The sequence below is a fragment of the Selaginella moellendorffii genome, unplaced genomic scaffold, assembly GCF_000143415.4.
Source record: "Selaginella moellendorffii unplaced genomic scaffold, v1.0 SELMOscaffold_105, whole genome shotgun sequence".
NCBI classification, from domain to species: Eukaryota; Viridiplantae; Streptophyta; class Lycopodiopsida; order Selaginellales; family Selaginellaceae; genus Selaginella; species Selaginella moellendorffii.
The window spans coordinates 331946-359880 of record NW_003314366.1 but is presented as its reverse complement, the minus strand read 5'-3'; the positions used below and the strand labels follow the sequence as shown (position 1 = coordinate 359880).

General features: G+C 50.0%; 6 protein-coding genes and 1 pseudogene across 7 annotated transcripts; 4 read left to right on the top strand and 3 right to left on the bottom strand.

Annotated features, from left to right (window-relative positions):
- The first annotated feature begins 13 nt into the window (after window positions 1–13).
- On the top strand, window positions 14–2685 carry LOC9647995. Its single transcript, XM_024663980.1, has 2 exons — window positions 14–432; window positions 493–2685. The coding sequence occupies exons 1-2, from the start codon at window positions 30–32 to the stop codon at window positions 2559–2561; spliced, it is 2472 nt and encodes an 823-aa protein (XP_024519748.1). The 5' UTR covers window positions 14–29; the 3' UTR covers window positions 2562–2685.
- A 1672-nt stretch (window positions 2686–4357) lies between these two features.
- LOC9647659 lies at window positions 4358–8218 on the top strand. The gene is made up of 3 exons (XM_002990175.2): window positions 4358–4393; window positions 4454–8001; window positions 8049–8218. Exons 2-3 carry the CDS (start codon window positions 4467–4469, stop codon window positions 8204–8206), a joined length of 3693 nt encoding a protein of 1230 aa, XP_002990221.1. The 5' UTR covers window positions 4358–4393; window positions 4454–4466; the 3' UTR covers window positions 8207–8218.
- Window positions 8219–8236: 18 nt separating this feature from the next.
- LOC9647994 lies at window positions 8237–9425 on the bottom strand. The gene is made up of 3 exons (XM_024663904.1): window positions 8626–9425; window positions 8412–8554; window positions 8237–8354 (listed from the first exon to the last, which is right to left on the bottom strand). The coding sequence occupies exons 1-3, from the start codon at window positions 9387–9389 to the stop codon at window positions 8251–8253; spliced, it is 1011 nt and encodes a 336-aa protein (XP_024519672.1). The 5' UTR covers window positions 9390–9425; the 3' UTR covers window positions 8237–8250.
- A 1405-nt stretch (window positions 9426–10830) lies between these two features.
- Window positions 10831–14696, top strand: LOC9647658. Its single transcript, XM_002990174.2, has 2 exons — window positions 10831–14383; window positions 14431–14696. The coding sequence occupies exons 1-2, from the start codon at window positions 10846–10848 to the stop codon at window positions 14586–14588; spliced, it is 3696 nt and encodes a 1231-aa protein (XP_002990220.1). The 5' UTR covers window positions 10831–10845; the 3' UTR covers window positions 14589–14696.
- Window positions 14697–17514: 2818 nt separating this feature from the next.
- Window positions 17515–25065, bottom strand: LOC9647656 (annotated as a pseudogene). The gene is made up of 19 exons (XR_002990931.1): window positions 24826–25065; window positions 23317–24492; window positions 22983–23207; window positions 22872–22910; window positions 21649–22812; window positions 21179–21594; window positions 20227–21126; window positions 19979–20173; window positions 19851–19922; window positions 19689–19799; window positions 19538–19638; window positions 19387–19486; window positions 19065–19328; window positions 18899–19018; window positions 18786–18839; window positions 18470–18714; window positions 18315–18423; window positions 17967–18260; window positions 17515–17909 (listed from the first exon to the last, which is right to left on the bottom strand). The product of XR_002990931.1 is annotated as a histone-lysine N-methyltransferase ATXR3 (transcript).
- Window positions 25066–25226: 161 nt separating this feature from the next.
- Window positions 25227–26581, top strand: LOC112342320. The gene is made up of 3 exons (XM_024663970.1): window positions 25227–25387; window positions 25449–26394; window positions 26446–26581. The coding sequence occupies exons 1-3, from the start codon at window positions 25308–25310 to the stop codon at window positions 26470–26472; spliced, it is 1053 nt and encodes a 350-aa protein (XP_024519738.1). The 5' UTR covers window positions 25227–25307; the 3' UTR covers window positions 26473–26581.
- An 84-nt stretch (window positions 26582–26665) lies between these two features.
- LOC112342319 (pentatricopeptide repeat-containing protein At4g02750-like) lies at window positions 26666–27370 on the bottom strand. The gene has a single exon (XM_024663969.1). The coding sequence runs from the start codon at window positions 27368–27370 to the stop codon at window positions 26666–26668; it is 705 nt and encodes a 234-aa protein (XP_024519737.1).
- Window positions 27371–27935: the final 565 nt, after the last annotated feature.

The following is a 27935-nucleotide window of genomic DNA, read 5'->3' as shown; positions in this document are numbered from 1 at the left end:
TTCCTTTCGCGGTGTGCAAGCAAGGATCCATGGCTATGGCGCTTCTCATCCGTGTCTTGGATCTAGTCTTCCTGCTTGGCTTCCTCCAAGGTATGCACTCTTTGACCACTGCTGAATCGAACGACGAGAGCTTGCCCTTCGAGGAGCTCCTTTACTTGTATTCATCATCTCACAGCTCCTTGGTATACCAAGGCCATACAGCTCTCAGGCTCTCGGGATCCAAAAACTTGAAGAATGGTGTAGTTTCTGGATCACTCTCTACCCCGAATGACAGGCTCCAGGGGTCATTCACGGGAGTGTTTAATTCTACCTCCAGGCAGCTGCTTGCAAAGGTCTGCCTTTTCAAGAGACTTTCAAATGGTTCGCATCCAGACTGCAAGGTCTCGCTCGCTCTAGATTATCCTTCGGTGGCCGCCATGCCTGTAATCACGGGTCAGCTTCGAAGCTTAGGTTACTACTTTTCCCCGATCTACATTGTGGGAAATCCTGCAGGGAACTATACGTACACGAGGCTCGAAGATGCATTGGCTGGCTGCCAAGGCTTGACGAAGGACGCCATGGAGAAAGCCACCATGGAGGAATCTGATCGCCGGCCATTAACGACAAGGGAGGATGTTCACTTCTTGTCCTCGAGCGGTCAATGCAGCAGCAGCAAGCAACGTTGTCATCCATTTGGAAACTCCAGCAGCATTGATCTTGGTGCTGTAACTCCTCGATCGCCGAGTGTGCTAGCGTTGGATCTAGCCAGGGAAGGAAATGGACGTGTGCATGGTTTTCTCGAGCTGGATATCTGGAAGACCAAGGTTCTCGCGGTGGAAGGGTTCGAGAAATCCGGGAAGCTCTGTTTGGTGGCGTGTCAAACTGTGGCATTTGATTCTTCTGTGCCGGACTGTTCTATCCATGCAAGCATTGACATGAGCTTGGCAAGCTTTGACATTCATCAAAGATCTCATGTCAAGGGAATCATCACGAGCCTGAGGCCGAAGTCGGATGCTATGTTTTTCGAGCCACTCTCTTTCGGAGACATTGCATCCTCCTCAAACTTCATCCCCGACTTCGTTCGCACTCGCGAGGTCTACGCTTACTCCAAAGTTGAGGATGCTGACAAACACTGCCGTGATCTCGTCAAGGATCCATCGCCACAAGCAACCGATTATCCGGACGGTTTGTCTATCGATGATTTCCGCGTCGATGGAAGAACTTCCGCGATCGAAGATGTATACGCTCTTGATGAAGGAACAACGATGGTGGCTACAGCTCTTCCGGAATCTGTAGCATCCGAAAGCGAGTTTGCAGCGGATGAGGTTCTCATAACACCTCTCACATTTGAAAACAGGTTTCGTTGGTACCCGGACACCATCAAGAACAAGAAACGAATGAACGCCAGCTTCGATATCTTTGCTGCTCTCACTCACTCTAGAACACAACACATCGCCGCCGAAGGCTTTTACGACGTTGGTCGAGGAACAGCATGCCTGGTGGGTTGCAAAGCTGTTGACAACAACGATACATTTCATGATTTGGAGCAAGGAAAGGATTGCAAAATCTCCGTCCGGATCCATTATCCCCGAGACTCGGAAACCAAGCCTCGCCTTGTTGTGGGATCCATCTTCAGCTTGCGAGACAAAGACGATGCTCTATACTTCCCCCCCTTCGACGTCTCTGCAAATTATTCGATGGTCACCAAGCAAGCTAGAAACATATTGGAGCGGGACAAGATGAAGACAAGCGTGAAAACCTTGACACTCTCTCTGGAGGTGGCGGCTATCACATTCCAGCTTATACGAAGCAATCGCCAACAAAAAACTCGTCCTTACGTTTCTCTGGTGATGTTATTTGGCCTCGCCATCGCACACGCGCAAGGAATTATGATCAATTTGGGCTTGAGCTTGGGATTCATAGACTCACAGACATACAGGATAACAACACCGATACCCCGCTACAAATTTACAGATAGGCTGGATCTCATGCATGAGACAGTAGAACGTCGCTCGCAAGACAGCAAATCCCTCCAAATGGCGATGCATTCCATCGCCCTGGTGTTACTCTCGCAGCTGGTTCGTTTGGTCTGGAAAGCACGAAGCCCCGAGATAGACGAAGAGAGCAGTACTGAGCCTGAGACTTCGGATGGAGATCAGAAACTAGAAAATCATCCCGGGATCGTGGAGGAAACAAACGTCTTGATGGTTTGCTTGCCAGCTTACGCGTTTATCACGGCGTGTGGAGCTTTGTTTCTCGGTCACTGCGTGGGGCTGTTTTCAGCATATGGAGAGCTGCTCAGGGATTTCTTCCTGGTTCCACAGATCATCGGATATCGTAACTGGTCGAATATCGGTCTCCAGTCTCCAGCTTTGTCCACAGTTTTCTACGTGGGGACGACACTAGCAAGGGTTGCCTGGCGTGTCAACAACGTTTGGAATGGCTGGAACCAAGACCAGGGAATTCAAAGATTTGGCCTTTGGAATCAAGTGGAGGGATGCTCTGGCCTTCTTTGGAACGCTGGAGTTGTGTGTGGAACTTCCTTTACAGCGTGGATTATCTTCTGGCAACACACATCATGAACTCATTTTGTCAATGGAAGTGAAAGTCAATGAAGGTGATTTTTAATATTTTAAAATCACTTCATATGTTTCAAAAAAAAATTCTACAGAAACATATATAATAATTGTGTAAACATAAATTTTTTTGCAATGCGTTGATAGTACTTATTAATCTAATTGATCAAATAAAAGGTTATAATTATAAACATGTTTATAATTTATAAACACAAGATTAATCTTATTGCATATTGGTAGAATAAAAAAGAATATACTAGAAAGTGTTTAAGCAAGTTTATAAATTATAAATACAAGATTAATCTAAATAAATATTAACCGTTAGATGGTAGAATATCCTAGAATATCCAAGTATATTTTAGATATATCCACTACCATCCCAAACCAAAAAATAAGTATTACTTTAATATGTTTAGTATATTTAGATTACATTTAATATATTTTATAAGTTCTAACATTAATTATAAAGAAATAGTAAGTACCACACAAATATGCATTGAAATGATCTATGATTTTGTTACTATTAATAGTGCTGGTGAGGGACCATTATTTATTTTTGTAACTATAAAATTCAATACCGTGATCAATATATCTATAAAATAGATGGAAAAAAACTCTTATTTGATTATGTATTAATTTTAAAGTTATTTTCCACTTTATTTCTCTATTGTTTTACAGAAATTTAAGTTAATCACCTAGAATTTTATGTATTTGCATTTTTTGATTTATCCATATTACATTCCATTGTTCCAATCCTTAGTAGCTTTAGAATTTCTCAATACTACTCTTTGGTGAGCTTTAGTATCTTTCCAGATGAAATATAATATAATATATTCTTTCATGACATATAAGAAATTAAGTAAATAGATTATTATTACTATGACTTTAAATCTAAATTGGCTTGTAAATTTTAAATAAATTTTGAAAAACTAAGTATGAAATATATAATGAGATAGAGTAACCTGTATCACTTTGTTAAAGGATATATTATTTAAATTTATAAAATATATTTCTAACAAGTTGTGTTATTTAATCTGATAATAAAGTTATAAAAATATTTAATACAATAAAAATATTTAATAGATTTGTGGCATATGATCTGATGTGATATTTTGTTATATTATACAAACTAACCATATATAATATTGCATACTAATTTTTAAATAGCTTCAAAAATTATTTTTCTGTTTTCTTATTGGGAGATAATGCTATGTTATGTCTAATGAGTCCTTTAGCATAATCTTGGATATTTGATAGTTAATTGATAATAAAGTTTACTTGGTGAATCTTTTCTCATCAAATCATAGTTCCTTGAAATAAAGTTACCACTTCTTTAGGATTCCCCCTGCTCTGTCCGCTCATCAATTAAAGCACGAAAGGATAGTTGTGTTTGGCGCAATGGCAAGCCATTGCAAGTCTTTGCTCAAGTGGGAGGCACATTCTTCCCACTGGAAGGTGTGAAGGAGCTAGATGGGGTGGAGGTCATGGTAGGGCGTCCAGGGAGAAAGTGTTAGCATGGACATGGAGTGGGCACAAGGGAACGCCAATGATCCTTTGAAAATAGAACGTCAGCATTTATATCTCCAAATCGTTATTCATTCCATCACCGTGGTGTTACTCTCGCAGCTGGTTCATTTAGTCTGGAAAGCACGAAGACCCGAGCTAGACAAAAGAGCGCAGTACTGGGCTTTAGACTTTGGATGGAGATAAAATCATCCAGGGAATTCGAAGCTTTTGCCTTTAGAGCCAAGTGTTTTTGCCTGTTTTGGGACGCTTGAGTCGCGTGGGGAACTTCCTGGATTATCTTCTGGCGAAACATCATCCAGTGAGCTCAAAAGGTACATTGAATTGAAAAAGTCAAAAGATGGTGGAACTGGTCTTACATAGTCCATCTGTAGGGCAAGCACGATCATGGAAGCAATAGATCACTTCTTGAGTGTCATCCCACTTCCGGCCTATGGCCCTGCAACTGGGCATCTCAAGCTGGAGATTGAGTCGGCAGTGCAACGCCTCGAGGAGCAATGCGGGGTAAGCCTTTGCAGTTGCAGCAGCAGTAGCAGCAAGATCGATCTCTCCATCTGCGCCAACATGGCTTATGCCATGGTTCATCTGGACAGAGCCAACGACGCCATTCCGTTATTCGAATCGATTCAAGAGCGAGCTGCAAGCGAGGGGTATGTCATGTTGCAAGTCCTGGCCTTGATCGAGAGAGGCATCCTGCTCAGACCCTGTGTGGAAGAGCTGGAATCCGCCAAGGCGGATCTTGAGGCAGGACTGAGACTGGCGCAAGATCATCTGGGTGACGATCTGGATGAGTTTTTCCAGCTGAATTTCGTGGAACGGGGCAAGTTCGAGCTGGGCTGTCTGCTGCTCGCTAAAGGAGAGTTTCGCAGCGCAGTGGAGTATCTCAAAGCGGGGCTCACACCGCATATCAGCTGCCAGGCGGCGGCGGTGCACAGCCTCCTAGGAGAGGCGTACCGCCGCTCGGGAGACCTTGACTTGGCCTTGGAGCACGCCAATGCATGCGTCACCTTGGGTGGCGGGCAGGAATTCAATGGATACAAGCGACTTGGATTTGCTCGCATGGATCGAAAAGAGTTCAAGCAGGCAGTGGAAGCTTTCCGGGAGATGGCACTGGCCGCCGGAGAAGTGGAGATTTTTGGAGTGGAGAGCTTTGGCTGGTGGGCTGCAGGTTGTTTGGCATTGGAACATTGCAGTGACTGTGATCAAGCTTTGGATTGCTTGGTGTGGAGCTTGAAAGCGGCACTTCGAATCCAGGGAGATTTGCAGCTGCAAGCCAGGCGGCTTGCGAGTGCAAATATCTGGCTGCTAAATTGTCTCCTCGTCCAGCAGCATGGCAGGGTGATATCCGAGTTTGTCTGTGAGCGCATTCAGGATGGTGGCGATCAGATGGTTGTTCCACCCTCCATGCAAGTTCTCAAGGGTGAAGCATACGGGCTGCTTGGTGTGGTTCTGCTCTCCCGTGGCTCGCTGGACGATGCTTACGAGCACTTGAACAGGGGCATTAGTTTGCTGCCAGGGGACGAGACGGAGCTGCTGTTTCGTTTCCATCGTGCAATGGGGTTGCTGCTCTCCCGGAGGTCGGAGCACGATAAGGCCTTGGAGAGGTTTGAGCTGTGCACGGCATTGGCTCCAACGGAGAGAGACAAGGTTTCTGCACACATCAGGTGCTGCGTCGAGGTGAAGTCGTGCTTGGATATGGTGAGAGCTTTCGAGATGTTTGGCCGCATTCAAGCGGAGCACGCGGCTTTGCTGGAGACGGATTGGGATCTGAGAGTAGATGTTATGCTGGGAGTTGGGCAGTGCCTGTTTGCGCTTGGAAACAACATCCAAGCTCAAGCGAAGCTTGAGACCGCAAAGGAAACTTTGGAGGCGAAGGAGCGCTTTGCAGACACTCGCTTGGGCGCGGTGTACTCCATACTCTTTTTGTGTTACGTCCAGAGCAGCCGTTTCAGCGCTGCTTTCGATCTGGCCAGCCGGTTCAAGAGCAAGTATGGCGAAGACCCTCACTTGATGTTCAACTATGGCGTTGCAAACCGGCTCCTCGGAGACAATGAGGCATCCGTCAAGACGCTAACGGACTTGCTTGAAGCCTCGAAGCATTGGACGCTCAGGTACTCGACGCTAAATGGTCTGGCATACGCATATAGAAAGATGGGAGACTTGGATTCGGCTCTTGACAAGTTTGATCAGGCTCTGGAAGAGATTCCCGACGACATGTCGATACATGCGGCACAGGTTTATATCAACCGCGCACTGTTCAATGACAGAGGAGCTGAGCAAGAACGCAAAGGCAAGCCTGTCCCGGCTATGGCCTCCTACGAGAAAGCGCTGGGTGAGTACGATCGAGCAGTACAAATCATGCGGAGATTCGGCGAGTGGAACCTGCAAGATCTTGTGAGAGCTTATGCCGGGGAAGCAGTGGTTCACTTCCACATGAAAAACTACAGCGTTGCTATGCTTAAGCTGGACAGTGCTACGAGCCTGATAGGCAGTGACGATGCACTGCTCATGGGAAAGATCAAACGCATTCGGGCTTCTATACTCGCGACAGAAGGAAGAATGGAGGAGTCGGCCTCGGAAGCTCGTGAAGCAGCTCACCTGTTTGCGGACGTCCAGATGGAACTGCAAAACATGGAGTCTGCTTGGGTGACTCTTCTGGATGACGATATGAAGCACATATACTATTTCTTGCAGAAGATCTCATCGAAGGCAAACAGTTTCGTGGATGCACTCTTGTGGGCCGAGAGGAGTCGCATGAGATTGTACTTTCACTTGGCCGACCAAGCTCTTAGAAACTCCACTCCCGCAAGTCCAAAGTTACTGGACCCTTTGGCATTTGACAAGGACGATCACCACGCTGCAAGCTGCATCAAAGAGGCTGTTGCGAAAGCTGGCTGTAACTCAGTGGTGGTGGAGTATGCATTCTCGGCAAACCATCCACTCTCTTCACTACTCATCTACGTTGTGCATTCCACAGCAGGGGAGGATTTCACTGTCCGCTTCAAGCGCGTCCGCTTGCAGGAATTCTTTGCTTCCAAGGAAAACAAGGTGATGGGTGGAAATCTAGACGCGCTCATCAGGAAGGCCAGAACAGTGATCCAACGTGAGAGCCACGAGGCAGAGGCAAAGGCGGCGCTGGGGATTCTCTACAAGCTCACTGTCCTGCCTGTTTGGGAGCACATCGAGCCCCATGACACCGTCATCTTTGCTCCGCAAGGAACCATGTCACTCGTCCCGTTTGCCGCACTATACGATGGATCCGAAGGCCAGTTCCTCGTCGAGAAGAAGAATGTGGGAGTCATCCCTTCCATCCGAGCTCTGCGACGTTGCCAGCTCCACCAAGATCATCACCACGATCATATCGACGAGCCATCTTTCTTCGTTGCTGGGGATCCGGAGCCAATGGGTCTCGATCAGCCTCAACTTCCAGGTGCGAGGAAAGAAGCCGAGGAGATTGCCAAGCAGCTCGGCGTGGATGCGTTAGTCGGCGCAGCCATGACAAAGAGCTCCGTCATGCAAGCGCTGTCTAGCGCGTCCGTGCGTGTAGCCGTGCTCGCAACTCACGGGCTGGTGAGCCCGGCTTATCCTCACGGTGCCTTGGTCATGCAAGGGCAAAACCAGCAGCAAGGATTCAACGAGCTTACAGTGGGTGTGACGAGCAGCCTCCGCCGAGAGGTCGATCTTGCTTTGAAGCAACAAGCTGTGCTCCACGATCAAGTTCTCACTGCCAAGGAGATTGAGCGGCTGGAGAAGGGCATCGCGGCTCGTCTCGTGGTTCTGAGCGCTTGTCAAACGGGCGATGGCGTGGTTACCAGCGAGGGATTGCTGGGGCTCGGGCGAGCAGTGTTGCAGGCTGGTGCGGCGTGTGTGCTTGTCACGCTGTGGAAAGTGGACGATGCTGCCACACTGCAACTCATGACTGGTATCAAAACTTTTCCTTTTCGTTTCGTTTCTTACTTTGTTGCACAGGTGTGTTTGAAGAGCTCAACAAGCAACATACCATTGTCGAGGCCGTGAGGTTTTCGATGCTCAAGTTGATCGATTCTGGAAAGCCCATCCGCTTCTGGGCTCCTCTGGTTGCTCTAGGAAGTCCCACATTGAGAATAAGTTTGGCTGAGGAAGCTTAAGCTCCAGCCCAACTAGACTAAACACTGCAATGTCGAATTCGTAATTACACTGGCATGATGTCAAAGATGTATTTCCTGACAATTATTTTGCTTGAGATGTTGATGTTATCCTGGATATCTTTCATCTCTAGCGCTCTGTGTGGTTCATCTGTGGAAGACAAAACAGTTTAGAAAGCGATAAGAAAAAAGAACTTTGAGAAGAAACCTTCATGTAGTTTCGCCCCTGCGAAAACAATGTAAACAATCTGCTGCTCAACTTGTGTGAAGCTGGGATCAGAGCTCTCGATGCGGATACTTATGGGATCACGCCTACTTTTCACTTGGTCTGGAAAAAATCGCTTGAACTTGCTGTAATGCAATACAAAATGTTAGGGAGTGTCTCAGGAAGTGCTACAAACTTATGCTTGCTTGAACCTTACCTGTTGAGGCTATGGTTGGCTAAAGAGTGATTCGGATAGAACAGCTCAACCAATGCTTTGGTGCAATCAAAGGTGACAACATAGAAAAAGTAGTCGTCTTCATCCACCGATATCTCAAACCTGATCTTGGTAGAGTTTTCGATCTCATAACCTCCCTCTCGGGCCGCCCTTTTCAAGTCATTAGATTCTGGAGTTCTAGACGAAAACTTCGACCCAAATTTTCCTCCAATCTCCAGAGCCACCCTGCACACCTCGTCATCCGCATTCTCCACAGCAAGCCTATCCAGAAGCTGCACAATTCCAGGTCTCTGTCTTGGCGAGCAAGAACTCGAGGCTGTGAACACAGCAAGGCGAGTCTCCACAGTGAGTGCATGATTCAAAGTCGTGAGGTGCTCTTTGATCCGAGCAGTGATCTCTTCAGTGCGTCGGTTTTGCTTGACAAGCCCTTGTCCAAGAAATGCCTTCAACACACGGGCATCCAAGTTCCCACTCTTGGTCGAGCCAGTAAATCTTTGAATCTTCACATTCGCGGCTGCCAATTCCTTTCCAAGCTCCTCTATGACGACTGATCTCACCCGGGTGATAGGGCCAGACTCACCTGCTGCTTGAAGATCCAGTAACAAGCTCCCCGCATGATCTACACAAGAGACTAGATCTTGCAGCTTGAGTGGTGCATTTTTAAGCTCTTCCCTGACTTGGAGTATGTGTTGCACAAGTTTTATTGCCAGATCTACCAAGCCGACCACACTTCCTGCCATGTCCATCTTACAAAACCTATGGTATGCCTCCTCCACTTTGAATTCCAGTGGAAGTCAACACGGAATGGAATTATTCGAGCCATTGTGAAACATTTAAGTCAGTAAAGATTGAAAAGTAAAAAGGTTTTAGGATGATTAGCCACCGCGATGAGCTAATCATCGTAAAACAAGATGTGGCTCCTTCCCTTCTCTTTCCTTTGTTTTTCGTCCCTGCTCGCTCTTCTTTCTCAATCGTCGTAGGGGCCTTCAAAGTTAACGGGCCTCGTCTTGAGCCAATGCATCATCTCCGAGTCTGGATAACCGCATCGCTGCACGGCATCCAGCATTGGACTCCCAAACAGCCCTCTGTTACTCTTGAACTCCCAAAACTGTGACTTTGGCCACTGCTTTTGAGGCCAGCGCTCCTGCACAACAAGAACCAAGTTAGCCACAGAGAAACGAGAGACCATCGAGCGTACCATCGCGGGAACATTTCTTCTCGAAACCTGGATCCGTACCCACGCCGAGAATCTTGCTGCAAGCCCTTGGCGTAGCAGGACGAGAAATCCGGGAGCATCGTTGCTGTACAAGGCTGGCACCAGGATCAGCGCATGTCTGCTTGAACCAGGATATGAGCTGCCCAAGCACGTACTCCTTATTGTACGTCTTCTTCCACTTGTGGCAAGACGGAGGATTGACATGCTTGCCAAGATCCAGGGAGCTTATTTCAATCGGACTCAAAGGTGCCATACTCCTGCGGTAAAATATGCGTGATGAGACGATCAACACAAACCATAGACACGCATACGTTGCACGTAAAGAAGCACTGAGTGTACGCGCATCTGAACCAGGCCTGCAGCTGCATCATGTCTTGACAGTGTATCCCTTAGCCTAAAGAAATCGTTATGTTATCTCTAATGAGTTGTTTAGCATATTTACCACTTTTTTCTTTAAGATTCCCCTGCTCCTTCCACTCATCAATTAGAGCACGAAAGGAGAGTTGTGTTTGGCACTGCAATGGCGAGCCATTGCAAGTCTTTGCTCAAGCGGGAGGCACATTCTTGTGAAGGAGCTAGATGGGGTGGAGGTCAAGGGCGTCCAGGCAGAAAGTGTTAGCATGGACATGGAGGGAACGCCCAATGATTCTTTGAAAATAGAACGTCAGCATTTATCTCTACAAATCGGGATGCATTCCATGACCGTGTTGTTACTCTCGCAGCTGGTTCATTTTGGTCTCGAGCTAGACGAAAGAGCGCAGTACTGGGCTTTAGACTTTGGATGGAGATAAAATCATCCAGGGAATTCGAAGCTTTTGCCTTTAGAGCCAAGTGTTTTTGCCTGTTTTGGGACGCTTGAGTCGCGTGGCTGGATTATCTTCAAAACATCATCCGGTGAGCTCAAAAGGTACATTGAATTGAAAAGTCAAAAGATGGTGGAACTGGTCTTACAGTGAGGGTAGTCCATCTGTAGGGCAAGCACGATCATGGAAGCAATAGATCACTTCTTGAGTGTCATCCCACTTCCGGCCTATAGCCCTGCAACTGGGCAGCTCAAGCTGGAGATTGAGTCGGCAGTGCAACGCCTCGAGGAGCAATGCGGGGTAAGCCTTTGCAGTTGCAGCAGCAGTAGCAGCAAGATCGATCTCTCCATCTGCGCCAAGATGGCTTATGCCATGGTTCATCTGGACAGAGTCAACGACGCCATTCTGTTATTCGAATCGATGCAAGAGCGAGCTGCAAGCCAGGAGAATGTTAGGGTGCAAGTCCTGGCCTTGATCGAGAGAGGCATCCTGCTCAGATCCGGTATGAAAGAGGTGGAATCCGCGAAGGCGGATCTTGAGGCAGGACTGAGACTGGCGCAAGATCATCTGGGTGACGATCTGAATGAGTTTTTCCAGCTGAATATCGTGGAGCGGGGCAAGTTCGAGCTGGGCTGGCTGCTGTTTGACAAAGGAGAGTTTGGCAGCGCAGTGGAGTATCTCAAAGCGGGGCTCGCACCGCATATCATCTACCACGCCGCGGTGGTGCACAGCTTCCTAGGTGACGCGTACCGCCGCTTAGGGGAACTTGACTTGGCCTTGGAGCATGCCAATGCATGCGTCAGCTTGGGTGGCGGGCGGCAATTCAACGGATACACGTTGCTTGGATTCGTTTACATGGATCGAAAAGAGTACAAGCAGGCAGTGGGATCTCTCCGGGAGATGGCACTGGCCGCCGGAGAAGCGGAGATTTTTGGAGTGGAGAGCTTTGGCTGGTGGGCTGCAGGTTGTTTTGCATTGGAACATTGCAGTGACTGTGACCAGGCTGTGGATTGCTTGGTGTGGAGCTTGAAAGCGGCACTTCGAATCCAGGGAGATTTGCAGCTGCAAGCCAGGCGGCTTGCGAGTGCGAATGCCTGGCTGCTAAATTGTCTCCTCGTCCAGCAGCACGGCAGGGTGATATCCGAGTTTTTTGGTGAGTGCGATGAGGATGGTGGTGCTCAGATGGTTCTTCCACGCTCCATGCAAGTTCTCACGGGCGAAGCATACGGGCTGCTTGGCGTGGTTATGCTCTCCCGTGGCTCGCTAGACGATGCTTACGAGTACTTGGACAGGGGGATTAGTTTGCTGCCAGGGGACGAGACAAAGCTACTTTTTCGGTTCCAGCATGCGATGGGAATGCTGCTCTCCCGGAGGTCGGAGCACGATAAGGCCTTGCAGAGGTTTGAGCAGTGCACTTTATTGGCTCCAACGGAGAGAGACAAGGTTTCTTCGTACATCTCTTGCTGCCTCGAGGTGAAGTCGTGCTTGGATATGGTGAGAGCTTTCGAGATGTTTGGCCGCATTCAAGCGGAGCACGCGGCTTTGCTGGAGACGGACTGGGATCTGAGAGTGGATGTTATGTTGGGAGTCGGGCAGTGCCTGTTTGCGCTTGGAAACAACGTCCAAGCTCAAGCGACGCTGGAAACCGCAAAGGAAACTTTGGAAGCGAGGGAGCGCTTTGCAGACACTCGCCTGGGCGCGGTGTACTCGATGCTCTTCCTGTGTTACGTCCAAAGCAACCGTTTCAGCGCTGCTTTCGAGCTGGCCAGCCGGTTCCAGAGCAAGTGTGGCGAAGACGCTTACTTGATGCTCTACCACGGCGTTGCAAACCGGCTCCTCGGAGACAATGAGGCGTCCGTAAAGACGCTAACAGACTTGCTCGAAGCCTCGAAGGACTGGATGCTCAGGTACTCCACGCTAAGTTCTCTGGCTTACGCATATAGAAAGATGGGAGACTTGGATTCGGCTCTTGACAAGTTTGATCAGGCTCTGGAAGAGATTCCCGACGACATATCGATACATGCGGCACAGGTTTATATCAACCGCGCAGGAGTGTTCAATGACAGAGGAGCTGAGCAACAACGCAAAGGCAATCCTGTCCCGGCTATGGCCTCCTTCGAGAAAGCGCTGGCTGAGTACGATCGAGCAGTACAAATCATGCGGAGATTCGGCGAGTGGAACCTGCAAGATCTTGTGAGAGCTTATGCCGGGGAAGCAGTGGTTCACTTCCACATGAAAAACTACAGCGTTGCTATGCTTAAGCTGGACAGTGCTACGAGCCTGGTAAGCAGTGACGATGCACTGCTCATGGGAAAGATCAAACGCATTCGGGCTTCTATACTCGCGACAGAGGGAAGAATGGAGGAGTCGGCCTCGGAAGCTCGTGAAGCAGCTCTCCTGTTTGCGGACGTCCAGATGAAGCTGCAAAACATGGAGTCTGCTTGGGTGACTCTTCTGGATGACGATATGAAGCACATATACTATTTCATGCAAAGGATCTCATCGGAGGCAAACAGTTTCGTGGATGCACTCTTGTGGGCCGAGAGGAGTCGCATGAGATTGTACTTTCACTTGGCAGACCAAGCTCTTAGAAACTCCACTCCCGCAAGTCCAAAGTTACTGGACCCTTTGGCATTTGACAAGGACGATCACCACGCTGCAAGCTGCATCAAAGAGGCTGTTGCGAAAGCTGGCTATAACTCCGTGGTGGTGGAGTATGCATTCTCGGCAAACCATCCACTCTCTTCACTGCTCATCTACGTTGTGCATTCCACAGCAGGGGAGGATTTCACTGTCCGCTTCAAGCGCGTCCGCTTGCAGGAATTCTTTGCTTCCAAGGAAAACAAGGTGATGGGTGGAAATCTAGACGCGCTCATCAGGAAGGCCAGAACAGTGATTCAACGCGAGAGCCACGAGGCAGAGGCAAAGGTGGCGCTGGGGATTCTCTACAAGCTCACTGTCCTGCCTGTTTGGGAGCACATCGAGCCCCATGACACCGTCATCTTTGCTCCGCAAGGAACCATGTCACTCGTCCCGTTTGCCGCACTATACGATGGATCCGAAGGCCAGTTCCTCGTCGAGAAGAAGAATGTGGGAGTCATCCCTTCCATCCGAGCTCTGCGACGTTGCCAGCTCCACCAAGATCATCACCACGATCATATCGACGAGCCATCTTTCTTCGTTGCTGGGGATCCGGAGCCAATGGGTCTCGATCAGCCTCAACTTCCAGGTGCGAGGAAAGAAGCCGAGGAGATTGCCAAGCAGCTCGGCGTGGATGCGTTAGTCGGCGCAGCCATGACAAAGAGCTCCGTCATGCAAGCGCTGTCTAGCGCGTCCGTGCGTGTAGCCGTGCTCGCAACTCACGGGCTGGTGAGCCCGGCTTATCCTCACGGTGCCTTGGTCATGCAAGGGCAAAACCAGCAGCAAGGATTCAACGAGCTTACAGTGGGTGTGACGAGCAGCCTCCGCCGAGAGGTCGATCTTGCTTTGAAGCAACAAGCTGTGCTCCACGATCAAGTTCTCACTGCCAAGGAGATTGAGCGGCTGGAGAAGGGCATCGCGGCTCGTCTCGTGGTTCTGAGCGCTTGTCAAACGGGCGATGGCGTGGTTACCAGCGAGGGATTGCTGGGGCTCGGGCGAGCAGTGTTGCAGGCTGGTGCGGCGTGTGTGCTTGTCACGCTGTGGAAAGTGGACGATGCTGCCACACTGCAACTCATGACTGGTATCAAAACTTTTCCTTTTCGTATCGTTTCTTACTTTGTTGCACAGGTGTGTTTGAAGAGCTTAACAAGCAACATACCATTGTCGAGGCCGTGAGGTTTTCGATGCTCAAGTTGATCGATTCTGGAAAGCCCATCCGCTTCTGGGCTCCTCTGGTTGCTCTAGGAAGTCCCACATTGAGAATAAGTTTGGCTGAGGAAGCTTAAGCTCCAGCCCAACTAGACTAAACACTGCAATGTCGAATTCGTAATTACACTGGCATGATGTCAAAGATGTATTTCCTGACAATTATTTTGCTTGAGATGTTGATGTTATCCTGGATATCTTTCATCTCTAGCGCTCTGTGTGGTTCATCTGTGGAAGACAAAACAGTTTAGAAAGCGATAAGAAAAAAGAACTTTGAGAAGAAACCTTCATGTAGTTTCACCCCTGCGAAAACAATGTAAACAATCTGCTGCTCAACTTGTGTGAAGCTGGGATCAGAGCTCTCAATGCGGAAACTTATGGGATCACGCCTACTTTTCACTTGGTCTGGAAAACATCGCTTGAACTTGCTGTAATGCAATACAAAATGTTAGGGAGTGTCTCAGGAAGTGCTACAAACTTATGCTTGCTTGAACCTTGCCTGTTGAGGCTATGGTTGGCTAAAGAGTGATTCGGATAAAACAGCTCAACCAATGCTTTGGTGCAATCAGAGTTGTACCACGTGTTATGAATGCCACCATCAACTGAGTTTGGTTGTTCAATTGCAAATGTATAGCATCAAGCAATTGTATCAAGTTTCAAGGAGTTTTATGGCTGATGCTAATGCCCTTTCTCAAGCTCCTCTTCCTTCTCCACTCTCTTCTCATGTAAGGTGACAACATAGAAAAAGTAGTCGTCTTCATCCACCGATATCTCAAACCTGATCTTGGTAGAGTTTTCGATCTCATAACCTCCCTCTCGGGCCGCCCTTTTCAAGTCATTAGATTCTGGAGTTCTAGACGAAAACTTCGACCCAAATTTTCCTCCAATCTCCAGAGCCACCCTGCACACCTCGTCATCCGCATTCTCCACAGCAAGCCTATCCAGAAGCTGCACAATTCCAGGTCTCTGTCTCGGCGAGCAAAAACTCGAGGCTGTGATCACAGCAAGGCGAGTCTCCACAGTGAGTGCATGATTCAAAGTCGTGAGCTGGTCCTTGATCCGAGCAGTGATCTCTTTAGTGCGTCGGTTTTGCTTGACAAGCCCTTGTCCAAAAAATGCCTTCAACACACCGGCATCCAAGTTCCCACTCTTGGTCGAGCCAGTAAATCTTTGAATCTTCACATTCGCGGCTGCCAATTCCTTTCCAAGCTCCTCTATGACGACTGATCTCACCCGGGTGATAGGGCCAGACTCACCTGCTGCTTGAAGATCCAGTAACAAGCTCCCCGCATGATCTACACAAGAGACTAGATCTTGCAGCTTGAGTGGTGCATTTTTAAGCTCTTCCCTCACTTGGAGTATGTGTCGCACAAGTTTTATTGCCATATCTACCAAGCCGACCACATTTCCTGCCGTGTCCATCTTACATGACCTATGGTATGCCTCCTCCTTTCATCCTAGAATTCCAGTGAAAGTCAACACGGAATGGAATTATTCGAGCCATTGTGAAACATTTAAGTCAGTAAAGATGCCCTTGTTGAAAAGTAAAAAGGTTTTAAGAAGATTATAAGGGAACGATGGACGTGTTCTACAGCGATCCGTCACCTTGTGCGGCAATGGCTGCGTGCCACTGCGAGCCATTGCGAGCCATTGCCAGTCGATTTGGGCTACAATGGAGATTTGCACATCGAAAAGGTGCGATCAGAAACAAACAGGGATGGCAGCCAGAGCCAACCGTTCCAGATCGGTGGGTATTATGGCCCATTCTCAGCAGGCGATTCATGTGCACTGGAGGTGATGCTTTGGAGATCCGGCTAGAGAAGCTATTGCATACGTCCCGCTCCATCGCCGTTTACAGTGCCATCGATCTCACCACAGGCGATCAGCTTGTTCTCAAGCTGGACTACGAGGCCGACATGAACCTCGGTGTTGAAGTTTCAGCGTTGGCGTCGCTTTGCAAGCGAGGGATCAAGTCGCCCAGCTTGCCCGTGCTTGTCAGCGATGGCTGCTTCCGGGCATGGGGAGTTGCTACCGAGCACAGCCAGTTTGGTGACGTGCATGGGCTTGTCACAAAGCCGCTGGGACTTTGCATTCGAGGCATGAAGTTCCATGGGGGTGTCTTGTGCAAGTTGGCGTTTGACATCCTCCTGGGGCTATACCACCTTCACCTGATCGGCTGCCGGCACAAGGACGTCCACCCCCGCAACATGATCCTCTTGGGTGGCAACCAGTTCGCATTGATCGACCTCGAGTTTGCTTGGTGCGAGGACGAGGAGAAGATCTCGGCATTGCAGCTGAACATGTTCACGACGACGAAACCCTCCCTCCGTCGGACTGTCAGGCTCTTGTTTTCCGCTTGGTGGAGCTCTCCCAAGAGCGGCCTACTGTGACTATGGAGGCCGCTATCCAGATGCTGGAGGCGGAGAGTGGAACGCTAGGCGACTTCGCAGCCTACGTTTCCAGGCTCGATCGCGATGCTTGGCCTGATTTCAAACAGTGGCTGCATCGCCTCGGGAAAGCTTGCGGCCTGAGTGATGCACGTATCGAAGATTTGTTGGCAGGACGGGTATCTTCGGCAGAGTTTGGTCCGCGGCCTGTGGAAGTCGCTCCCAAACGTCCGGTGGAGCAGCCTTGGGACAACAGGCCTGTTGCGATCTGGGTCAAGTTTGTGCAGCAGCTGGGCGCCTTTGCTTGTGGGGAGGGCGCGTTTTTCCCACTGGAAGGTGTGAAGGCCAAGTGGACGCTAGATGGGGTGGAGGTGGCAGGGCGTGCAATTGGAGCCAGGGAAAACCTCGAGGAAGTGTTAGCATGGAGTGGGCACAAGGGAACGCCCGATGATCCTTCGGTAATCAGTGGCAGGCCTCGTATGATCGTCGGCACAATCTAAATTCTCTAGTGATCTAGAGATGTTCGCTCTTTAAAAAGTAGTTCGCGCTATATCCAACGGCTGGCGCTTGCTTAGCCGCCCGTCAGAAGCCCTAATCTTGATAGAATATTCGCATTAGGGCTAGAGAATATTCGTTTTTAAAAAAGGGACCATGTAAGAAAAATCAAACGACAAAACGCGGACAATGTATATCTGTACAAAAACAAGAACAAACCTTGTTTCCACATTCCTTGTTTTAGGATGATTAGCCCACCGCGATGAGCTAATCATCGTAAAACAAGATGTGGCTCCTTCCCTTCTCTTTCCTTTGTTTTTCGTCCCTGCTCTCTCTTCTTTCTCAATCGTCGTAGGGGCCTTCAAAGTTAACGGGCCTCGTCTTGAGCCAATGCATCATCTCCGAGTCTGGATAGCCGCGTCGCTGCACGGCATCCAGCATTGGACTCCCAAACAGCCCTCTGTTACTCTTGAACTCCCAAAACTGTGACTTTGGCCACTGCTTTTGAGGCCAGCGCTCCTGCGCAACAAGAACCAAGTTAGCCACAGAGAAACGAGAGAAACGCATCGAGCGTACCATTCGCGGGAACATTTCTTCTCGAAACCTGGAGCCGTACGCACGCCGAGAATCTTGCTGCAAGCCCTTGGCGTAGCAGGACGAGAAATCCGGGAGCACCAGGCAGCCTCTTCGTTGCTGTACAAGGCTGGCACCAGGATCAGCGCATGTCTGCTTGAACCAGGATATGAGCTGCCCAAGCACGTACTCCTTATTGTACGTCTTCTTCCACTTGTGGCAAGAGGGAGGATTGACATGCTTGCCAAGATCCAGGGAGCTTATTTCAATCGGAGGGGACTCAAAGGTGCCATACTCCTGCGGTAAAATATGCGTGATGAGACGATCAACACAAACCATAGACACGCATACCTCGCACGTAAAGAAGCACTGAGTGTACGCGTACATCTGAACCAGGTCTGCAGCTGCATCATGTCTTGACAACACTGTCGGCTCCAAACCTCGCAGCGTATCTCTTAGCCTAAAGAAATCGTCAGCAAGAACAACACAAGAAAGAGAAAACGTACCATAAGAGTGACTCCCGGAGGCTTCCCCCGTCGTCTCTTTCGTCTGGCGTATGCTCTTGAACCTGCCGCTTCAACTCAGCTAATCTATCCGCCGGGATGTGTGGCATCATACAGCTAAGCAGCTCGTTCACAATCGAATTCTCTGCACTCCACAGCCGCGAAACGAGTTCCTTCTGATCGAGCTTTTTCAAAAGAGGTGGTGCCTCCCGAGGATCCGTGAACAGTTGCCGCAGGACGTACCTCACCTGAAACCGGCAAAAGAAAACGCCGTCAATAAAAGAAGATCACGAAGAAGAGAAAAAAGAGGAACATTTACTTTGTCAAGTGTGATGGCAATGTTTTGCAGCCTTTGATTGTAGACACCCTCGGCCTGTAAACAACAGAGGTGGGTTACAAACATCCAAAGTCCCCTTTGATGTGATTTCAAACCTGGTTCTCGGCGTCGACTCTACCGAGTTCATAAGATAAATCGGCATCCTTTCTCTTCTTTTTAACACTTCTCATGAGCTCGTCAGGCAGTAGTTGCCGTTCCAGATTCATAAACTCCACCTACAAAAACATGAGTGGAGATCAAAGTTTAAAATTTAAAACATACCAGTCGGGCCGTATATTTTAGCAACCAATCCGGCAAGCCGTCCAGAAGACAAGATCCAACACCCGCCTGCCTCATCTCTTCGAGCTCCAACCTTGTCACCGGCCCCTCACAGCAGGCTTCAAGAAGTAGAACATGCCGGTCCAGTAGACCATGCCGCTCCTTGATAACATCTTGTGAAGCTCCCGCATTAGCAAGATTAAGATAGCTCCCACGACAACACTGGCTTCCGCACAAACAGATTGAGTTGTTGTACTCCTCTTTGCTCTGTAAGACGACGTGTCAGGCTTGCACAAATCATAAAGAGAAAGAGAGTGAACTTCACCTCCGTCACAGAATTATAGTCGAAAGTTAGTTCTTCACCATTCTGGATAGGTCGTAGAGCATAGACTCCAATAATGTATCGGCCTTTGACGGCAGTGACCCTGACAAACCCGTGTTAGCACATAGGACTGATTTAATTGAGTGAAGCTTACTTTGCCTCGCAGTTTGGTCTGCATGAGTGACATATCCGACTTGCAAAATTTGCTTTGTGCATGGCATCCACGACTACAAGATCGTAGCCAGCAGCATCACCCTATAACCGCATTTGATCAGTAACTGACGCTCAAGAATCAGGGTAAGCACCTTTGGCCGTTCCAATAGAATGTTGTAGAACTCTGGCAAAGGTTCTTTATCTTTCTTCTGCAAATACCGGCATCCGTCCTGTTTCTCATACCATCTCCAGGCAGGATACACCTATAATTGATTGACAGAGTTAAGTGGGAATTAAAACAAGTAAACGTGTACCTCCCCAAAGAACTCCACAACAAAGTCGTCCTCCTTAAATCCACCGTCCTTGTTACAAACCACCCCGAGGCCCTGCAGTGCAATTAATAAGTATGCCTTAACATGCACGCGCACGGCAGTGAGCATACCTTGCGATAAGCTAAATACTTCTCCTTTGTACGATTGCGCATGTTAGAGAGAAGCCCTTGGGCAAACTGTTGCATGGACGTATCTTGAGCGTCATCTACGATTCGTTGTATGACGGGTTCCAGTGAAAAATCAATTGGCGCTTTTCCTGTACCGGTAAACTGTTTTACCTCCTTGTTTATGGCTTGGAGCAATGTCTGCAAACACACTGTAAGTCGCCAAGGACAAGAAACATTCTGAAAGATCATACCTCTTCCATAAACTGCAGTTTCTCTTGAAGTGTCATCGCTGGAATCTTTGGCATAGTATCCAGAAGAAGATTATGTGTGTACGGGTCTATTCCATAAACCTCCTGCTCCATGACTTCCAGCCCCAATTCTCTTCGAGGGTGGTACTCCTTGATGTCAGGAATGTCTAGGTGGCTGTATTCACCACGCTTCAGCTTTGAAGCCCTTAGCTTCTCCTCATAGTCGTCTGGAACCTCGACTTTCATCTTCCTTTCGACCAAGTCTTTGTCTATGACTATCCAGTAGTCCTCAATAATCTCATACTTCCTGGTCACCGGTGGCACCATCGCTGCTTTGGGCATGCGCGCACCCCATTCGCGTACATCGCATGCATACTCGTCCACCTCGGTGAATTCTTCATCCAGTACGACAGACTTCACTGAACGTCTTAGCTTGTTGAGCTTCTTCGTCACCGTAGTTTTCCGTTTGCCTTTCAAGTAACCATTATCCTTTAGGACCTTTATATCGGTGGTCACCTTAACCCGTTTGTAGCCGCTGTGCTGCGTCATGGAATCGATGTCCTGCTCGTTGCTGTAGCATGGGTCTATGTCCATCGGCTCTGACTCATCCACGTCTTCATCGTCCTTACTTTAGCTACAAGTGCCGATGGAGTTCAAGCTTTTCATCTTGCGATGGGAATCATCGCTTCCCTGAGTTGCACTGTCGGACACCTCACTGTCGTCGTATACCCAGTTTACTTGAGGAAAACTGTGACTAAGGTCGCCGAACTGGTCACAGCCGTTGATATCAACATCTTGAATCGTCGGACAAGCCTCCAAAAACTTCCCGAGAGCATCCGGACTGAGCACCGTGCAATCCTTCAGCAGTATCTGCTTCAGGTTGCCCCCACCGTAATTTTGTTGCTGTTTAGTAGGATGATTAGCCAACCAGTGAAAGAAAGAAACTTTCGCATACCTGGACCGAAGACAAAACAGCATCTGTGCAATGCACTCCGATGGACGTAAAATCGAGGCATTTCACTTTTGGCTTGAACTTCTCAACAGCAGCGCGCCAGGATTTGCAGGTCATAGAAATCAATGCCAGCGATTTCAAGTCCCCTTTAAGATGATGGTAGATTCGCATCAGCATCAACTGTCCTAGTGTCTCCCAGCTGTTATTCTGTCCCGCCTCGTACAAGTGCTCATCCGATGAGTCAAAAACGTCGTTGCGGATCAGACGTCGCTGTCTTGTTCTTCTTCCTGTCGGGAGTTCATCTTCCGACGATTCTACATCGTCATTGTAAACCAGACGCCGTTTTCTGGAAGTCTGCTCCTGGCTCAATCCGTTAGACCTGAATAAAGGCCTTCTGTTGGGACGATGATCTTGGTCACCTACGAAAGAACAGTTAGGCATTACAGTAAACCATGGGAAGCAAATAAGCGTACCATCTTCGCGTTCGTCACTTGTGTCATTGGAGCTCGAAGGCGAGGGGTGAGACCTTCCATATCCAATCCAAGAATCTTCGCCGGAGAGCAAAGCTACTGTAGAGCACGTTGAAAGCCTTCTGTTCGACTCTATGAGCTTTGCACGAGCATCTAAACCTTCGAACAAAATCGCGGACATCACCTGATTTTTGTAGTGCTTCATAACGTGTTCATGTAGCTGGCCGCTGGTGAAGGCCATGATAGTCTGCTGGATATTTGTGGTCACGACTTTCCTCACGCGTCGGGCACCATCAAAACTGGAAGTGGTCACCTCTGTCACGTTGAAGTTGCCATCATCCATCTCAGGCCGCGGGAGTGGCACCCAGAGATCATCACTCTTCCTATAAGCGCTGGTACCCGGTATTAGGAGCTCTCTTCCAACCATTGCTTGCAGTTCAGCAAATGAGTACGGGCCTCTTTCGCGACCACCTCCATCCTTGTAGAACCAGTCTCCTCTACCAAGATCATGGTTGCATTTAGCCTTGATATCTGCAGAGCATGAAGACGGTCTCTGAGCTTTCGAAGCAAACGTTCTTGCTGAAGGTGTGTGCCTTTCAGGTGGCAGTGTCTTAGGACGCGTATCGCTGAAAGATGCCTTCTTCGTAAGGAAAGAGCTCGGTCTTTCCATGCTTGCTCTCTCCGGAGCAATCTCTTTTCCATGGTCGAAAGCCCTGGTAGCAGTCTTCGCTGGCCTGGTTGCCGAAGCTGATTTCGTCGTTTCAGCACTTGAATCCGCCTTCTGATTTCTGTCAAGTGCCCACTGTGGCAGTTCAAACTTTGGTCTTTCTGACACCTGGACCTGCCTCCTGGGGTCAACCCCGTAATGCGGACGTTCGCAGAGCAAAGAACCCTCATTCAGAACCACCTTGACGTAGTTCTGACCATCCGGATGAAGTAACTTCCAGTCTCCTCCCTTGGAAGTCCATCTACCAGGCTTCCACTTCAATGGACTTGGATTGTGATCGTGATGATGCAAGTCCTCCTCGGTTGACGGCGGAGGAGCAGGCACCGGCTCGGGTGGCACAACTCTGGGAACCGCATCTAGACACTCCAAATCAGCATCAACGCCGAATCCGAGGTTGTATGAGTCCTTCCACGGATTACTCAGCTCAGGCGGAGCAGAACCTGCAAAAGCCAATTACGCGTTAGCGAATATCGACCGCAAAAACCATCTTTTCCACAACCTTCGTCTGGTGAGTGTTGTCGCTGTGCATCCAACGCACCTGGCACAAAACACAAGTCAGTGGCCCGTTAAACGCCTTACGATACTTACTAATTAATAGCACAAAACTTACTCAATACAGATTTAAGCTCGTTTCCTTGGTCCGAGGCACGACAGGTCGCAAGTATTCTCTCCACCCTTCCGTCAATGTCCAAGAACTCAAAAGACTCATTTTGGAACTGCGCGTTTCCATCGATGGTCGATTCCACCAGTGTAGCATCTTTTGCATTTCTAGTAGCAGCGACAGGATTTACCAGCTTCTGTAAGGCGACGAACGTTGTCGGAGACTGTGCATGCTCTAGAGTGATCCAGGCGTTTGTCCGCAGCGCATCACCCAGGGCCGTGGTCGTCGTTGGGCCATGAACTCCCTGGACGCCAGCAGCTTCAATGCAGCCAGCTCCATAGGCCCCTGCGTGTCTCCATCTTGTTGATGTACACCCACCCGTCCTTCACCTCTCCAGGCTCATACGTTTCATCTCGGTCTTCCTGTTCTTGTCCATCACTTTCGATCTCCATCGCAACATGAGTTCCCGGATCACCTAGAACAGGCTGCAGGGCAGCCACAGGAGGCGGAGGTGTAGAAGATTCGTGCTCTACGGAAGGAGGCGGCAAATGGTGACTAGAGGAAAGAAAAGCCGATCCTTCATTCGCTTGGAATGCCGGGACCGCCGCTTGTACACTGGTAAACCTGCTACTTGAATCCCACTGCCCGCTACTGCTACGATAGTCATCCGAGTGCCATTCCTCCGAGCTTCTGACTTGCCTCCGATCTCTTTCAGCACCTCGAATCCAGTCCCTGCGCTCAAACACTTCCCGATCACACCTGCGATCTCTAGCATCGTAGCTCTCTCTACTCTCGGAGCGATTTCCCCAGTCCCGATGATCCCTGCTACCGCGTGAAGCACACCAATCACCCCGACGCTCGAAGCCATTCCTAGTACCAAATCTGTGAGGCCCCCTATCGTAAACCGCTGAACGCTCGTACGAAGAGCTCTTGTACTCTAAGCTCGGCTTCACATCGTTTCTATAGTAGTTATCTTTGCGGATGTTCCCCTGGATCGTCACACACCTCCGGCTGTCATTGTATCTCCGGCTTCTCGAGTCATGGTCCGCGTAACCATTTCCATAGCTGCTCGAAGAAGAGATCATAGAGGCCCTCCGAGAACCGATGGTGTGTCTCTCGTCAAGATCATTGTCTTGACCATAAGCTAAATCGTTCCCGGACTCCGATTGAGCTCCCTGCTTGGTGGGCGATGGATCCCATCGAGTTTTCCTGCCACCCCGCCCCTTATCTTCCTTGTCTTGATGCAGCGGGAGAGCGTTTTCCAGCTCCCTGTCTGAGCGGGAAAAATGGTTTGACTCGCCCAGGTGAGAATCCATGCCGGAGCCGCGAGAAAATTCTTCCTGGTGCTCTCTAGCGTCCAGTGAGAGAGTGGGCTCGTCTACTTGGTTGGCATTCTGGAAATTGAGATCCAGGGGAGCGCCCGGAGATCCAGGGGGTCGATCTGGGCTCGACACCATAGTCACTTCCTCCTCCTCAATTTCATACTGGTGTACCAAATCTCGCGACAAGCTTGGTAGCACTGAAGAACAAAAGGGAAAGAAAGAAAATTGCAAAAAATTAGTCAATTGAGACACTGGGGAGAAAGAACGCGAGCTTCGTCCTAGGGTTGAGGAGGAGAAATCGAAGCAAAAAGAAAGAGGGGCTCATGCCAGCTCAACCCGCAATCGACCATGCAGCAAACAATGACGAGAAAATCCCACTCCACAAGCCAGGAATCACAGCTCAGGCAAGATCACGCTAGGTCTTCCACCCCGCGGGGCATGGACAGACGGGAAAAACCCCAGCCCAGTTCCCTGTGCCAGAATCAGCCACACAAACAAGAAAGCACGAAATTTGGGCAGCGGAACCTCACCCTCGCCCATTGCCGTAGCTGCGCGCCGTGCATCGCTGCTGATTGCGCTCCCCCGACCTAAGCGCAGCAGGAAAAAAGCGCCATAGCCGCGAAGATTACGAGCGCGCGGAGGGATTGCAGAGCTGCCCGACGATCCTGCTGCTTGGCGCTGTGGCTATGGCGGCTCCTCCTCCGCCTTCCCTCCCCAAAGATCTGTCACACACGATTGATGACGCTGGCGTTGGCCCTAACCCTGTGAAGCTTCAGGGGTTAGGGCTGCGCAGTATAAGCCTATCGTTAAAAAGAAGAAATAAAACTAAAGGAAAAACTGGAACCTTTTACCAAAGTTTACTGTTATCTACTTGCCAAACGTGGAACTTTTAAATTCGTTGCCGTACATTTCACCGTAGAGGCTACGGAATCTTGCCCTAACCCTACCTTTGGCGATGGCGCTCAAAGCGAGATGACGCTCGCTGGTTCTTTGCTCCTCCAGCGGCGGCGCAATGAGCAAGAGGCAGCGCAGTAGAAGCCGCTCCCCTGGACGGCGCCGAAGGGATCGCAGCAGATCGCCCAAGCGATTGAGGTAAGAGTGGAGCTAGCTCGCCCATCCCAATCGCTTATCTCAGTGTACTTTCATCTTCCAGCCGGTCTCCACCGCCGCGGATCCATGGTAAGAAGCAGAAGATCTGTGTGGATTACGCCAGGGGGAATTGCTTCAGAGGGAATGAGTGCTGGTTTCTCCACGACGAGTTTGAGGACAGATACCAGCGGAGGAGCTACAGCCACAGTAAGCGCGACTCGAGCTTCTATCCCAGGGGACGGGATGTGAATGGGAAATCGAGGAGCCGGGAGCTGGACGACGATTACAGGCACAATGGATACTCTCGTAGGGAACGGGAGGAGAGTCCCAGTCACAGGAGATACTCTAGGCGAGATAGTCCCAGTCCCAGGCCATCGACTGAGCGTGTCGAGGAGCAGCATAGAGTGGTGGAAACGCATCAAGAGCGTAGAGCGGTGGAAACGAATCAACAGCATGGAGTGGTGGAAGCTTACGACAGAATGGTGGTGGAAACATGCCAAGAAGAGCACGCACAAAACGAGACACAGGAGCATCAGGATTCGGCTTTACCAGATCACGCTGGGTGTGAAGTAGCTGATCACGCTGGGTGTGAAGTAGCTGCAGTGGCTGTGGCTGCCAGAGATAACACTCGAGATGAAGCTCGAAATGAAGCTCTTTCCAAGCCACTTCCAGAGGTTGAGCGTGACTTGGAGATGTTTGGAGCGCCGGAGTTTTCTCTCGAGCTACAAAAGACGCAAAGTCACAGCCCGAGTGATGATCGGAAGAAGATGATGGACAGGGAGATGAGGTCCTTGAAGGTGCTGAGGAACGCGATCACAGACTTCGTCAAGGAGTCGCTCAAGCCGGCTTGGAAGGAAGGCCACCTGAGCAAAGTCGCGTTCAAGACAATCGCGCAAAAGGCCGTGGACAAAGTCATGGGAACGTTGCAAGGTCACGAAATCCCAAAGGGCCAGGCCAAGATCGAGCAGTTCATGGATTCCTCCCACGCAAAGATCACCAAGCTCGTCAAGGTACCGACACTCTCATTCGTTTCAATTCATCCTTGTTCTCTTTTTGTGCAGGGATACTTGGACAAGTATGTGTCGTGATGTTTTGACAATGGTTGGAAGCCGGAAGATTGATTTCTCAACAGATTGTACTATGTAAGTCTATAAGTATCAATAGCTAACATTTAAGGTACGCGCACTGGTTCTTCTACTCTTCTGTGTTCTTCAATTTCTCTATGGTATTTCTTTCGATCTAACAAAAAAAATCGGTTTTTGATGAGCCAGCTCTAGGTGGTCACTCCAGCAAGATATTGGTCATAGGTCCGGGGTTCTCGGGGTGTGCCTCAAACGCGCTCCACGCCGCTCGGAGACCACACTGGATATCACTGTGGATCCGAGCGCCGCCAAGCAGCGCTCCCCAGGTGGTATCATCGGGAAGATATGGCATGCTCTGGATAAGCTCCTCGGCCTGTGGGAGCTGCCCTGCTCGAGCCAACAAATCCACCATGGAGCAGTAGATCTCAAAGTGTGGAGCTACGCATCGATCTTCCAGCATGTACAAGAAGCACTGGCGGCCTTCTTCGACGAGCCCGACGTGCCAGCAAGCGCTCAGGATGTTCACGCAGGTGGCCTCGTCGGGTGGAATTCCCAGGAGCTCCATCGGTTTGAGCAGCTCCAGCGCTACCTTGCCATGCCCGTTTCGAGCATACGCGGTCGCCATCTCGGCCCAGGGCTTGACGTCCGGGTGTGGGATCCTTGCGAGAAGATCCCGGGCTTCGCCCAAATGCCCGCTCTGGGCAAATGCTGCCACCACCGCGGTCCAGGTGATCCAATTGCGCTCCGGCATGGATTGGAATGCGTGCTTCGCTTGGGCGACGAGGCCGCTCTGGGCGAATCCGGCTGCGGTGCTCGTCCAGGAGACTACATTCCTCTGGGATATCCGATCGAAGGCGGTGCTTGCCTCGTCCATCAGCCCCGCCTGGGCAAAGCTCGAGATCATCGCGTTCCAGGAGACTGGGGCATGGAATCGAAGACGGCCTTGGCCGCGACGGCGTCTCCGACGAGCCCGTGCACGGTGATCATGGCGTTCCAGGAGATCACATCGAGCTGTGGCGCGCGAGAGATCGCGGCGATGGCGTCGTCGACCTGGCGAGATTGGGCGTAGGCGGCGATGAGCGCGTTCCAGGAGACGATGTTGCGAGAGGGCATCGAGTGGAAGAAGGATTGGGCGTCGTCGACGCGACCGCTCTGGGAGAAGACTGTGATCATCGCGTTCCAGGCGATGGAATCCCATTTGGGCATAAGAGAGAACATCTCGACCGCTGGATTCAAATCTCCCGCCGTCGCCAGGCCTTCGATCATGGCCGTCCAGGACACCACGCTCCTTTCCGCCGCGGAATCGAACATCGCCATCGCATCGTCCACATGCCCCCTCTCCGCGAAACCACGAATCATGGCCGTCCACGACACCACATCGTGCTCGGGTATTCTCAAGAACACGTTGCGCGCCCTCATCCCCCTCTCGGCATTCGCGACGACAATCACAGTCTAGGGGCGCTCGGGCA

What these genes read in the sequence shown, in the direction of transcription:
- LOC9647995 (XM_024663980.1), top strand. Translation starts at nt 30, where the DNA reads ATGGCTATGGCGCTTCTCATCCGTGTCTTGGATCTAGTCTTCCTGCTT. An exon ending in CGCCATGCCTGTAATCACGG is followed by an intron (nt 433 to 492) that starts GTCAGCTTCGAA and finishes GAAATCCTGCAG; the next exon opens with GGAACTATACGTACACGAGG.
- LOC9647659 (XM_002990175.2), top strand. Translation starts at nt 4,467, where the DNA reads ATGGAAGCAATAGATCACTTCTTGAGTGTCATCCCACTTCCGGCCTAT. An exon ending in CACACTGCAACTCATGACTG is followed by an intron (nt 8,002 to 8,048) that starts GTATCAAAACTT and finishes TTTGTTGCACAG; the next exon opens with GTGTGTTTGAAGAGCTCAAC.
- LOC9647994 (XM_024663904.1), bottom strand. Translation starts at nt 9,389, where the DNA reads ATGGACATGGCAGGAAGTGTGGTCGGCTTGGTAGATCTGGCAATAAAA. An exon ending in GCCAACCATAGCCTCAACAG is followed by an intron (nt 8,555 to 8,625) that starts GTAAGGTTCAAG and finishes ATTGCATTACAG; the next exon opens with CAAGTTCAAGCGATTTTTTC. An exon ending in AGGGGCGAAACTACATGAAG is followed by an intron (nt 8,355 to 8,411) that starts GTTTCTTCTCAA and finishes TGTCTTCCACAG; the next exon opens with ATGAACCACACAGAGCGCTA.
- LOC9647658 (XM_002990174.2), top strand. Translation starts at nt 10,846, where the DNA reads ATGGAAGCAATAGATCACTTCTTGAGTGTCATCCCACTTCCGGCCTAT. An exon ending in CACACTGCAACTCATGACTG is followed by an intron (nt 14,384 to 14,430) that starts GTATCAAAACTT and finishes TTTGTTGCACAG; the next exon opens with GTGTGTTTGAAGAGCTTAAC.
- LOC112342320 (XM_024663970.1), top strand. Translation starts at nt 25,308, where the DNA reads ATGAGCAAGAGGCAGCGCAGTAGAAGCCGCTCCCCTGGACGGCGCCGA. An exon ending in AGATCGCCCAAGCGATTGAG is followed by an intron (nt 25,388 to 25,448) that starts GTAAGAGTGGAG and finishes TTCATCTTCCAG; the next exon opens with CCGGTCTCCACCGCCGCGGA. An exon ending in AGATCACCAAGCTCGTCAAG is followed by an intron (nt 26,395 to 26,445) that starts GTACCGACACTC and finishes CTTTTTGTGCAG; the next exon opens with GGATACTTGGACAAGTATGT.
- LOC112342319 (XM_024663969.1), bottom strand. Translation starts at nt 27,370, where the DNA reads ATGATCTCGAGCTTTGCCCAGGCGGGGCTGATGGACGAGGCAAGCACC.